The 11,776-nt window shown below is 54.8% G+C and overlaps 5 protein-coding genes across 5 annotated transcripts; 2 read left to right on the forward strand and 3 right to left on the reverse strand.

Annotated features, from left to right (window-relative positions):
• Positions 1–2,704: 2,704 nt before the first annotated feature.
• HMPREF1541_06917 (uncharacterized protein) lies at positions 2,705–3,905 on the reverse strand (the record flags this gene model as incomplete). The annotated part of the gene is made up of 2 exons (XM_008721243.1): positions 2,705–3,189; positions 3,245–3,905. 2 exons carry the CDS (start codon positions 3,903–3,905, stop codon positions 2,705–2,707), a joined length of 1,146 nt encoding a protein of 381 aa, XP_008719465.1.
• Positions 3,906–4,699: 794 nt separating this feature from the next.
• Positions 4,700–6,310, reverse strand: HMPREF1541_06918 (uncharacterized protein; the record flags this gene model as incomplete). Its single annotated transcript, XM_008721244.1, has 1 exon — positions 4,700–6,310. The coding sequence occupies one exon, from the start codon at positions 6,308–6,310 to the stop codon at positions 4,700–4,702; it is 1,611 nt and encodes a 536-aa protein (XP_008719466.1).
• A 1,185-nt stretch (positions 6,311–7,495) lies between these two features.
• On the forward strand, positions 7,496–8,863 carry HMPREF1541_06919 (fumarylacetoacetase; the record flags this gene model as incomplete). The annotated part of the gene is made up of 1 exon (XM_008721245.1): positions 7,496–8,863. One exon carries the CDS (start codon positions 7,496–7,498, stop codon positions 8,861–8,863), a length of 1,368 nt encoding a protein of 455 aa, XP_008719467.1.
• A 382-nt stretch (positions 8,864–9,245) lies between these two features.
• On the reverse strand, positions 9,246–9,848 carry HMPREF1541_06920 (uncharacterized protein; the record flags this gene model as incomplete). The annotated part of the gene is made up of 1 exon (XM_008721246.1): positions 9,246–9,848. One exon carries the CDS (start codon positions 9,846–9,848, stop codon positions 9,246–9,248), a length of 603 nt encoding a protein of 200 aa, XP_008719468.1.
• A 563-nt stretch (positions 9,849–10,411) lies between these two features.
• On the forward strand, positions 10,412–11,104 carry HMPREF1541_06921 (uncharacterized protein; the record flags this gene model as incomplete). Its single annotated transcript, XM_008721247.1, has 1 exon — positions 10,412–11,104. One exon carries the CDS (start codon positions 10,412–10,414, stop codon positions 11,102–11,104), a length of 693 nt encoding a protein of 230 aa, XP_008719469.1.
• Between the last annotated feature and the right edge of the window lie 672 nt (positions 11,105–11,776).

The raw sequence follows: 11,776 nt of genomic DNA on the forward strand, positions 1-11,776 counted from the left end.
GAAATTCTACATATTACCTGATCTCCACATAGGACATCTTAACTGCTTCGTCGTTTCTGGGCCTGTATGCGGACAGCTTTCTGTGGTGATGTCAACATTCAGAATCCAAGGCAGCTCCTGTCCTGTCGACTCGTCACGCCGGAAAGGTGAGCCAACCGCAACCTCTGTCACGGCAACGTCGTCACCATGTTTCCTCCGAGACAGCGTTCTCGTCCAGCCTTCTCGGATCTCTCGCTTCAGCGCACCTAGGTCGATGGCCATGGGCTCTAGACCGTGTAAGACCCCGGCCATCGACCTGACCACCGCCGTGCGCGTTGCCCGTGTGGCGAATGACAGGAGTTGGACGAACTCAATGGTCTCCCTGATGCGGATCGGCGGCGTAGCCACTGGGGCCGTCCGACTTATCGACTCGGCGATCGTGAGGATTAGTGCCCCGGGGGCAAGTTCAGTGTTACTGAGCACTCTTCGTCGTAGTTCACAGAGAAAATCAGGTTGTCGGTACTGCAAGACGGAGTTGAGGATGTAGAGGAGCGCCACTTGAGTTCCTTCTCCCGCGGCGAAAACATATCTGCTGAGCCAGACGGGTACTCCGTGTCCGACAGGCAGCTTGAAACTTGTCAGCGCACGGTCGAAGTCGTCTTTGCTGGTGAAGATGGTGATGTCGAAACATGTGAGAATGGCGAGTAAGCCAGTCTGTGAAAGAAGAGGCATGCTCTCAACGGCGTCGAACCCACCATGTGCGGCGAACCAGTTCTGCAGCGCGGTGCCGTGACATTTCGCCGCGTTGATGTTTCCCGCGCGATATTCGGCCACGATGGCCGTCGCGAGTGTCATGGCCGTAGAGGGTTCCTCGAAGATCTGGTCGTCCTCGACCAGTTCTCTTAGTTTCTGGAAGATGATCATGCGCCGGAGGCACACCAGCTGGCAGTTGGCATTAACGGCGAGGTCGGAAATCAGCATCAGACACTGGACCATGGCAGCTGAGACGGCGAGTTTGGACAATAGGAGGTCTCTGACGGGGCAGAAGAAGCTGTTTCGAGGTTTCGTCGAGTCAATCGCGGCAGTGTATCTCGTGAGATCTGGTTCCGGTCAGCTGGCACTACACCAAAAAGATCACGACGACCTACACCAGTGCAACTGGTTGCTGTCGGCCATAGACAGGTTGTCGGCCACGACGAGGAAAGGCTCTCGTCCGCAACTTGTTGGTGATGAAAGAAAACTCAGGGAGCATCGCTGCCATCTTCGCGTCACTTCGTTGCTCGGTTGCCGGCACCGCTTGCAAATGATGCTTGTGTCATGATGAAGCATCATTGCGTGGCTAGAGCGCTTGAGCCGGTCTTTGCGATCTTTGGCGCGAGCGTGGGCCGTTTTGGCAGCGTGTGATCGGGCGTCGGCACTGGCTAGGCCTTCGACTCGCTCGTTGATGGATGCAAATTGCTTGATCGGTAGGAAGTAGAACGCAGGTGAATTCATTCTGGGTTTGAGCTTGGAGTGTGACTCAGCTGTGGTAAGGCTCTGAAGTGACTTGTGTGTCGGATGGTCGCATTATCATCGTCTAAGAGTCGCTCTATGATGCGGTCGAATAATTGCTCTTGGGGTCAGCAGCCGGCTGAAATACCAATTGGCATGCAGCAGGGCTCATGGTTCCTCCGCGTTCGTTTGCGTACCTAGTAGGATCGTGGGGTGAATAGAGACTGTCTAATACCCAGTTTCTTTGATTCGGGCCGGGATTGATTTCCAATATATACTCATTGAAGCTTGGGAACACAGTATGAATCAATGTACCAGCTGCTAGTGTTACCGACTTCGTTTGACCGCGGCGGTAGAGGCTTCCGCTCTCTATCTTGGAACTCCCACCCATGAGACCCTTCTCCCGTTTTGGGTAATTTCAGTTTGGTCCAAACCAAAGGGGCAGATTCCAAAAGTCAAATGAAACAGATTCACCAATCAATGTTCGAGGCGCCGAAGGTTACTAAGGAATGATTAAGCACCGCTTGTCGCCCCGTCTCGTGCCCCAAAAGCCATGATCGGTGATGATACGATCTGCTGCCGCTCTGAGAACGGCAAGCAGTGGAGTGACGACTTACCCATGGCAACCATAAGAATCGAGCGACGTGTAAATGAGCTCGCCGGGTCCAGAGACTGGTATGGATCAAGCAACCATTAACCAATGGAAACCCGAGCGCCCTCTGCCCCGAAGAACCACTAGACTAGAGCTGAACTGGCATGCTTCAGCGTCAGACGGGGTGAAGTCAGGCGGGGGGAGGCTTGTTTCCACCTTTCCATCGGGGGTGTACTCCCCCACGAGCCACGTTTGTCATCTTTGCATGCCGCCACGGACGCTGTATCACACGTTTAGCGAAGGAAATACGACGTTGGTGAAACTTTTAGCCCAAGCTTTTAGAGTATCAAAGTATTGGGAAAAAAAAGGCTTGTTACATTTACGATCCAAGCGCGCTGCAGCTGCTTTGGCAGTCTGCCCTGCCAGATACAATGGGAGCCAGCCGCCAGCCCTGTGCAAGCAGACTGGACTCGGCGGCCTGGCAGCGCATCAAAGCTTTGTGTTCAGTTTGCTTTTCCAAGAGATCGAATTTACTTTTCCCGGCGACCGCCGTAGCACTAATGTTACCAATATTACCTCGTGTTGAACGAGGACGCTAGAGCTTCGTGGGATGGAGAGAAAGATTCCCAAACCTCGCCAACATCAGATACCAAGTTTCTCACTCGCCATACGTGCCCCACTGACTCGGTTCGCAATCTTCTTGAAGGCCACTTCGCGTGCGAAATCTGGGCCCTTGTGCTTCGGCTTGACATCAATGCTAAAGGGACTAAAACCACAGTCATCCGTGGCGCCCAGCTGGTCTGTAGAAATGTACTTTGCGGCCTCTAGCAAGGCGTCTCGCACCTGCTCCGGTGTCTCAACTTCCGGTGATAGGGGATTGATGACCCCTACGAAGGCAACCTGCTTGACGCCTTTGGCGTCTTTGCGGATGGTCTTACCGATCTCCTCGTAGACTTTGGTCTTGTCCTTTTCCGACGCTAGCTGAATCAAGAAGTAACCAGCATTCATCTGGAAGAGGGAAGGGAGGAGCTCGTGATAGTCGACGTCGGCGGAGTGGACCGAGTCGCAATCACCGCCGGGACAGGTGTGGATGCCGATGTTCTTTCGCTCCTCTGGCGAGAAACGATCTTGAGCATCGTCTGTTAGCGTGACGCTGGCCGTGACTATTTCCGGAAGACCTACCTAGAACCTTGTTGTTCAAGTCGATGAACGTCTGCAGCAGTTTTGCCCCCGTCCATGGATTCTTGGAATCATTCTTGGCAGCCAGGCGACCTTCGGTGAAATCAATCGACACCCGTTTCGCCCCTGCTTCGAAACATCCACGAATGTCTTTCTCGCATTCATTGACCAGGTCTCGCTCAAAATGGTCTCGTGAATAACCCTCTACAGTACCGTTGAGGGGATACAGAAGGTACATCATAGAAGGGGCGATGACGGCTTGTTTCATAGGATGCCCTCCTGCCAGAGCCTGCGATTTCTTGAAATTCTCATAAGCATAAGTCTTGTATGCGAACGGGCCTTTGACGAGTCGTGGTAGCTGCCTGTGATGACCATCATCGAAGATGGCAAAGTACTGACCATCTGCGGCCAGGTTCTCAGCCAGACCAGTACCGCCAAGAGTGTCGGTAATCGGGTATGTGGCAAAGGAGCTCGCTCTCTGCTCTCCATCTGTGATCAACACCTCACCGGTGCTGGACAGCTTGTCTAGTGAGTCTTTAACGGCCTGATCTTGAGCTTTGACGAAGTCTTGCTGGGATATTGTTCCTGCATCATAGTCTGCGTACGCCTGCTGCAGCACAGCAGGGCGCGGGAGACTGCCAACCACTTCTGTTGGTATACCCATCTTCTGGGGTCACGAGTCACAGAGCCTTGCGAGGTGTAAGATGACAAAACCGGGACACTTCTGAGTCCGCCAGTCAGGGCGTCACTTCTCATACCGCGGGTTCGGATCTCCGATGCGGGGACGAACTGAAAATCTGGAGGCCTTGCATGGCATTGGAAGCTTGTACCTACTCTTGGCCGCAAGACAACACCGTGCAATTGGCTGTTGTTTTCGCACCCCGTGGCGGCATTGCGCGTGCGTTGGCGAAATGCGCTCCAAAGGCGGCGTCACTACAAAGACTACGCAGCAAATTCAACCTCCATTGGCAAATCTTCTCAAGTGCGGGGACTCGGGACAGAGGCGCAGCTTTTGGCCCAGGCAGGTGGCACGTGTGCTGGCGCAAGTCCTTGTCCCGAGAAGCCAGCATTTGAGTCACTTGACAGCCGACCAGTCGAATGCATTATTCCTCTTCTCCTTTAATCCACGCGTGACCATCATAGTGTCATCGAGAGACTCTTTCATGCTCTCATCGCGCAACAGCGCCCCCACGCCAAAGCTCGAGGCATCTCTTGCAGGACCTGTTACCTATCGCCTACTATGACTGATGCCCTGGTTGTCTGATGCTTGCGGGGGTCAATAACGCTTGTGGAGTCTGGGATTTGTGCCAGCAATGCCGTCGAGATCACGAAACGGTCGGCTGAATAACATGTGATGATTGGACTTGTCACTTGTGTTATCAAAGCAAGATCGAAGGCTCTGCGGCCGACCTGCTGCGACTCGAGAACGGGTTCTGTCGTTCGTGAAGGTTTATGCGGTTAGGTGAGAGTAGCATCGACATTTCTCCAGCTTTCGGGTGGAGGAGCTGTAAAGTCATAGGGCACTGATGGCGCTTGAGGGCACCTGCTAAGCGAGCAGAGGTACCAATGATTCCTCATGGCCTCTACCACAGCAGCTCCATTGAGATACACATGCCAGCCAGGGCCGTAACGACGCTTCAGCTGTGATGGCTCTGACTCATGCCCGATGATCTGGCAATCGCTGTCTGGGATCCTACCCTGCAGCCAGGATTCAATACCATACCTCATAATCAGCTTGTCGTGACAAGTATAGGCCCCGTCGCCCACGATTTCCAGGACGGTATAGGCATCGCCATTCTTCTTCACCGCTAATCCCAAGCCTCTTGCGTTGAGCACCACAGACCATTCTCGCGAATGAGTAGTCGAATATAACATTACCGACCGCTCATCACGCCTGACGTTAGTAAGATAAGCCTTGAAATGCGAATTCTCATTCTCAGGCGTCAATAACACGATTGAAGAGTGCTGATCATCGAGAGCAGCAAACGTATGATACGATACCAGCTCGCCCTTGGCCCCGCCTCTGAAAGCAAAAAGCTCCATTGCTATTCCGATATTGAGCTGCGATCGAAGCACCTGATCGTTCATTAGGCGGTGAAGCTCTGTGTAATCGCCGTTGTAAATCCCCTGAACGGTCTTCCAGACAATGTACGGCTCGCTTCTATGGGGTCCAGCTGTTGCAAGTATGAACTTCATATTAGCCAGGCACACGTTGAAAATCGACAACCGATAGTCGACGACCGCACAGGATTGTCCGTGTTCGTCGAGAAGACCCAGCAGCCCAAAGATTCTGTCTCGCGGGTTATGACAGCCCGCCGTATGAAAATCTTGAATAAGTCGATTGAGTGGGATTGTTCTAAATCGCCGCTGTCTCGTCTTGCGTATCTTGCGGAAAGCTTCTATTGCGGTTGCGTTTTTGTTCCTGGGGGCCACTTTGGCCGTGACAGCGCGTTGCAAATCGACCCATGGGATAGCAGTGGCACCAACTACCAGCCACAGGTTCCGTGCGAGCGTAACTTCCTGGATGATCCACAGCCTAGTCCAGTATTCTCGATCGATCAGCGTTCGCAAGGCCCGTATGCCCGAGCGCAGATAGTCGCGGTCGAACGCTTCCTTATATTGACTGCAGGTGAAAGGCAAGACCGCATCGATAAATTGTAGGGCCACAGCTGTCTCCGGTGTAGCGTCACCGAGCCACGCATACACGTCACTTGCAGCACTGAAAATACTGGCCATAAGCTTGACTTGATGGCCACGTTCTTCTTCATCTCTCTGATTGATGCATATGTAATCGATCCACAATCTCATTGTTCCGTACAAATGTCGGAGACTGGCCACAAACTTCCACAAGTTCTTCCTGACAAAGATCGGTTCATCGTTCACCACTATTTCGGCTTCGTCTCCTGCCGGACCCCAGCAGTAAGACAATGCAGCGAACTCACCTGCCTCGGCCAGATGAGTCTGTTCAATACTACAGGCGATAGATGTCCCCTCGGCGCCCGCGTACAATGTCAATATCCGGATCTCTTGTTGAGTCTTATCTAGACTTCTGTATTGTGAAAACGCCATCGTACTGTGTAATTCGCCACCGAAAGTAACGAGTTCGTCGTAGGTTGAAACTTCCTATATCCAATAGATTGACCGTTGCAGCTGCACTCTGTATGATTACCTCTGCGCCGTTGGGAAATATCGGTTGATTCAAGGTCTCTTTGAATTTACATCCGCGAGCTCATGGTGTACAGGTGGCAAGGACTCGGATTTTATCAGGCTGTGGGCGGCTTTTCTCGCACACTATGCTGCTCACACTCTGCTCCAAGGTAGCACTCATCCTTCAAGCAGACAGGTATCCATGAAACTATATCTGTTGAAATAGAGACACGAAAGCCAGAAAGGAAGAGCGCAGCGGGCAGGTTGTAAACGAATTCATGTTTGGCATTTTGGTACAACCATGCCAGCGAGACAGCCGTCCAAGCATTGCAAAAGTCTTTGCATGGGCTTTTGATGGGGACTTTGGCATGAACCAGTCGCATCCCTTGATAAGGCTCGACATGCATATCCGACGCCTCACTTTCTGTTCTGCTCAATTTGTCGTCTCTGCAACAGAAGTGCTAGAGATTGAGGCTCTATCTCGTACGTTGGAATGGAGTGAAGAATGTGACGACGAAGAAGTGAATGCTCGTTAAGTGGTGGTGAGCATGGACGGTCAAGATAAATCCGAGCCCAGCCCAGCCCCCTTTTCTGCACAGTGCATATCGGACGATCTAGTACGGCGATCAACGTGCTGCTGATCATTAGGCTAGCCTCGAGAGCCCAAGGGTCCATGAGTTCGTATGCCGAAACATCTCTTGGACGTTACTCATAGTACGCATGAACATCCCGGCCCCACATTGCTTCCGATGTGGTCCCGAGCACGATGTACGGTGCAACACGACGGCTGGGAAAAGGAACGCCCGCGGGTCTGTTCCGAGGCATACTACTGTAAGATCACCGATTTTGTGATCTTGCGGAGAAGATGGTGATCCTGGCCGTGACGGGTCCACGTCGAAGCACACCCACCAGCCGCTGGAGTACTACTACTGGTGAAGGCTCCTGACGGTGCTTCGTGACATAACACGAGAGCATAAGACTGGTCCATCCGTTCTCTAACACTGTCAAAATTCTACAGAGGCGTGTCAGCGTAGGTGTCATCGCAGAGAACCTGCCCGCGGGTCGAACTAACTCCATCTAGCCTCTCCACCCAGAAAGGATCTCATAATGACGAGTCCAGCAACAACAAGACCGGGCTGGGACGATGCCCATTTCACTCCGTCAAACATACCGTATGGCATCGCCAGCACATCTTCTCATCCAGGCGCCCGCCCCGTGACCCGACTCTACAACAATGTGTACTTCCTCTCCGACCTCATCTCACACAACCTCATCGGACCCTTCCCACCCGACACAGCCTCCACCCTAACCAACGAGTCCACCCTCAATGCTTTCGCCGCTCTTTCCACAAGCACTCATCAGGAGGTCCGCTCCGCGCTCCAGAAGCTCTTCCTCGACTCTCCCCAGCAGCAAGCCCCGGAGCAGCTCCAGCCCTTCGCCCATCCCCTCCAAAGCGTCACTCTCCACCTGCCCTTCCAGACCGGCGACTTCACCGATTTCTCCTGCTCGCACGACCACGTCCTCAACGCCGGCGAAGCCGCCACCGGCACCCGCGCCCTCCCCCCAGCCTTCCCCTACTATCCCATCGGCTACAGCGGCCGCACCTCATCCATCGTCCCATCCGGCACGCCCATCACCCGCCCTTACGGTGCAATCCGTGCCAGCTCCACTACAACAACAGGAGCAACAGCGCCAAGTGTGGTATTCGTCCCCTCCCGCGCCGTCGATTTCGAGCTCGAAGTCGCCGCCGTCATCTCCCGCCCCACATCGCTTGGCGATCGTGTATCCCTCGCAGACGCGGAGGCCCACATCTTCGGCCTGCTGCTGCTCAACGACTGGAGCGCGCGCGACATTCAGACGCTGGAGATGCCGCCGCTGGGGCCCCTGAATGGCAAGTCGTTTGGGACGACGCTTTCGCCGTGGGTCGTGCCCATGCAGGCGCTGGAGCCATTTCGCTGCAGCGGGGCGGCGCGGCGGGAAGAGGGGAAAGGGGCAGGGGGAGGGGGAGTTGAGCAGCCGGTTGCGTATTTGAGGAGTGAGGTTGGTGCGGAGGCGCTGGGGCCGCATTTTCGGATTGATTTGCAGGTTGATCTGTTTCCTGGATTTCATGAGCAGGCGCGGCAAGGGCTGGGTGAAGCTGTGGAGGGGGTGACGGTTTGCCGGTCACGGCTGGATACTCTGGCGTATGGTTTTCGGGACCTTGTAGTGCATCAGACCGTCAACGGATGTGCCCTGCGGACTGGGGATCTATTGGCTACGGGGACGGTGTCAGGGTCCGAGGAGGGGTCGCTGGGCTGCTTGATGGAGATGACAAAAGGCGGGAAACAGACCCTGAAGCTGGGTAATGGGGAGCAGAGAGTGTACTTGGAGGATGGCGATGGGGTGCGGTTGACGGGTTGGGCTGGGGAGTTGGGCACCGTGGAATGCGTCGGTTTTGGAGAGGCTTGGGGAGTGCTGCTGCCAGCGAGGGAATAGAGAGGTGATCAGAAGCTTGAGATAGCAGCGGACAAACCTGGCATGGAAGGATTGTGTATGTTTGAGCACCGAGTGTCGGTGTAGGGAGGCGGCATGAAATCTATGCCAGTGGTGTATAGACAATCTATTGCGCCTCCTAGCCGACCAGCGGGTTTCTCTTGGCCGGGACCTGATGTCTGAGCCATGTGATTCGGTGCTTCGGCCCTGCCTCTATAACTGCGGTCGCATCTGTCGAGATGATGCATCATGTTGTCGCATGGCTGAAGGATCTTAGCGATGAAAGGCATTGGACGAGGTCTCCATCCGGTAAAATATTAGTGGGTGGAAATATCGGAATCTTCCTCCCCAGGTTCAACTGGCCGAAGCCTTCCCCGACATGGGGTTATGCTGCAGCGAGATCCTTTCCGAGGTCAATCATATAGAGGCCGTCCCTCAGTATCTTCTGCCTTCGTTCACCATCGCCCTCCGCCTCGCCCGAGCCGTACGGAAACGGCTCCGTGTGTCCAGTCTCGGCGTAGCCCAGTTTCTTATACCATGCTCTGAGCTCCACTCTCGAGCTGACCACGTTCATTTCCATCCGCCTGACACCCCACTCGCGTGCGATATACTGCTCTGCATGGACCAGAAGTTGGCGACCTACGCCCTTGTTATGCAACTCGGGCGTTACAGCAAGAGTGCCCAGCCACCCATGAGGGATGGGTCGCTCGGGTGTGGCGGTCGCACGTCGAAGATAGCAACATGCGACGATGACAGCGTTTGTGTCGAGCGCAACGAGGAGAACGGTGTCTGGCTCACTAAACTTCGTGGTAAGATAGCTGACTGGAAAGACCTCAATGCGCTCTGGCGTCAGCCAGACTTGGTCCGTCTTGTCACTGCAGAATGCAGCATTGATGAGTGAGTGAATGATTGGCACATCCTTGACAGTGGCGACGCGGAACGTCAGGGGAAAGGGTACAGTGCTGACGGAGGTGCCGTCGGTGGACATGTCGAAAATCTTGGAGAGATCTAGACTCAGAGCTTGATTCGACTGAGAGGTTGGCTGGATAGTATTGTATTCAGAAGTGCAAGTAGTTTAAAGGCGATATATACACTGCGCCAGTTTGAGGCTGATATCAAGAATAGATGTAGCACTGGAACAGGCGTCTACACGGTTCTGGGGAGGGCGCCTCGAAGGGCGTCAATGTAACCATACCTTGCCATATAGGTCTGACTCGGACTGCTGTTCTGGATAACGTGCATTGCACCGAACACGTACAAGTCCTGTGTTATCTAGCCCACCCGTGCTGAGTCTAGAATCAAAGCGACATCTAGTGCTTGCGAAGCTACGAGGGCCAATGATGCAGAACAAGTGGAATTGATGCCATGGACACATGCGAAAAAGGGCTACTGGCTCTGGAGTCCGAAAGAAGAAATGGCCTTATCGATAAGCCGCTCCGCAAAAGCAGCGAGTCAAAATTTCTCGAAGCACAACTTCAACCTCGACCCGCTCCAGAAATACTACGCAACTCCTTGTGCAACTTTCACTGGCACCGCTCTGTAACCTTCGCCATGACTGATATCGCCATGGCCGAGCTAGATGCTCTGACGGGGTCCGCTGACAAGCCAACAGCCGCGAGCCACCTTGTCGAGAAACCTACACCATACACTTTCACACCGTCCTACCTGACTGCCACGGACCCCAACCCTCTCCCTCGAGCATCCACTCTACTCTCACAACCTCGTGCCTCTCTTGAATCCACCTTGCAAGCCATAGCCCGCGACGGCACCCAATCTCTCCTCACACATCTCCTCACCACGCCCACCATCACCATCACCTCCAACCCCACCGGCCTAACCATGACCCTTCCCGTGCCACCACAGCCTCTCCTCCCACGCCGCCAACCCCTTCCCAAACCCAAAGCCCCCACGAAATGGGAAGCCTTCGCCCGCAAAAAGGGCATCGGCAAGTTTGGCGGCAACCTCAAAGGCGGCGCCGCCCTGGCCGAGAAGCGCAAGAACCTGGTCTATGACGAGGCCAGCGGCGAGTGGGTCAAGAAATGGGGCTACAAGGGCAAGAACCAGCGCGAAGGCGACGAGTGGCTGGTGGAGCTGGACGACAAGGCCGTCCGCAAGGAGAAGGAGGGCAAGGACGAGGGCAAGACCGTGCGTGGTGAGGGCAAGCGTGAGCGCATGGAGCGCGTGCGGAGACAGCAGAGGAAGGAGCGGAATAACGAGCGGAGGGGCCGGAAGGCGGGGGCCTGAGGAAGACACCGGTACTTCGTATTGTATGGCTCTGTGGGATTTGTCGGTGGGTGCTGTCTTGAGCGAAAATCCATTTGACGGCTCATCGTGCATCTGCGATGTCTGAAGACCATGGTCTGGTGCAGCGGTGAGCGGTGAGCGGTGACTACAGGAGTCACTTCCAACGAAACTACTACGCGGTCCAAGCACGCTCGTGAGCCGCTGTTCCCTTTGGAACGGGGGTTTGATGAGGGTCACCGAGAAAGCACGTTCGGCCACAGCTCACCGTTTCAATCACAACCTGCGAATGTCACCGCCTGTTCCCATCAAGGGCCAGGCAGCGGAAGTCGTCAGGAGGAAAAGGCAGATGACCTGTCTTCCCTATCCACCAGTGCGCCGGGCCTCTTGAAACGCATCAGCCGGGAGATAAGACCCCAAAGCGGAGCAGGTCATCGAGTCTCTCGTCTCTCGTCGACGTCTGGCTCGAGGCAGCCGTCGAAATCTCGCGGGGCTGCCGCCAACGCCGGCAGCAGGTCCTGCAAGTATCGCGCGTGGACGAATCACCAACGGATGAATGCTCAATGCTCAGCAGGAGAAAGGAGGCAGCAGGAAGGGGGCGCACGAGCTGGTCGTCAACAGAGACGACGACAGACGCAGGTATTATGATGCCCAGCCTGGGCGACGACAAAAAGC

Source organism: Cyphellophora europaea (assembly GCF_000365145.1).
Source record: "Cyphellophora europaea CBS 101466 unplaced genomic scaffold supercont1.6, whole genome shotgun sequence".
NCBI lineage: Eukaryota > Fungi > Ascomycota > Eurotiomycetes > Chaetothyriales > Cyphellophoraceae > Cyphellophora > Cyphellophora europaea.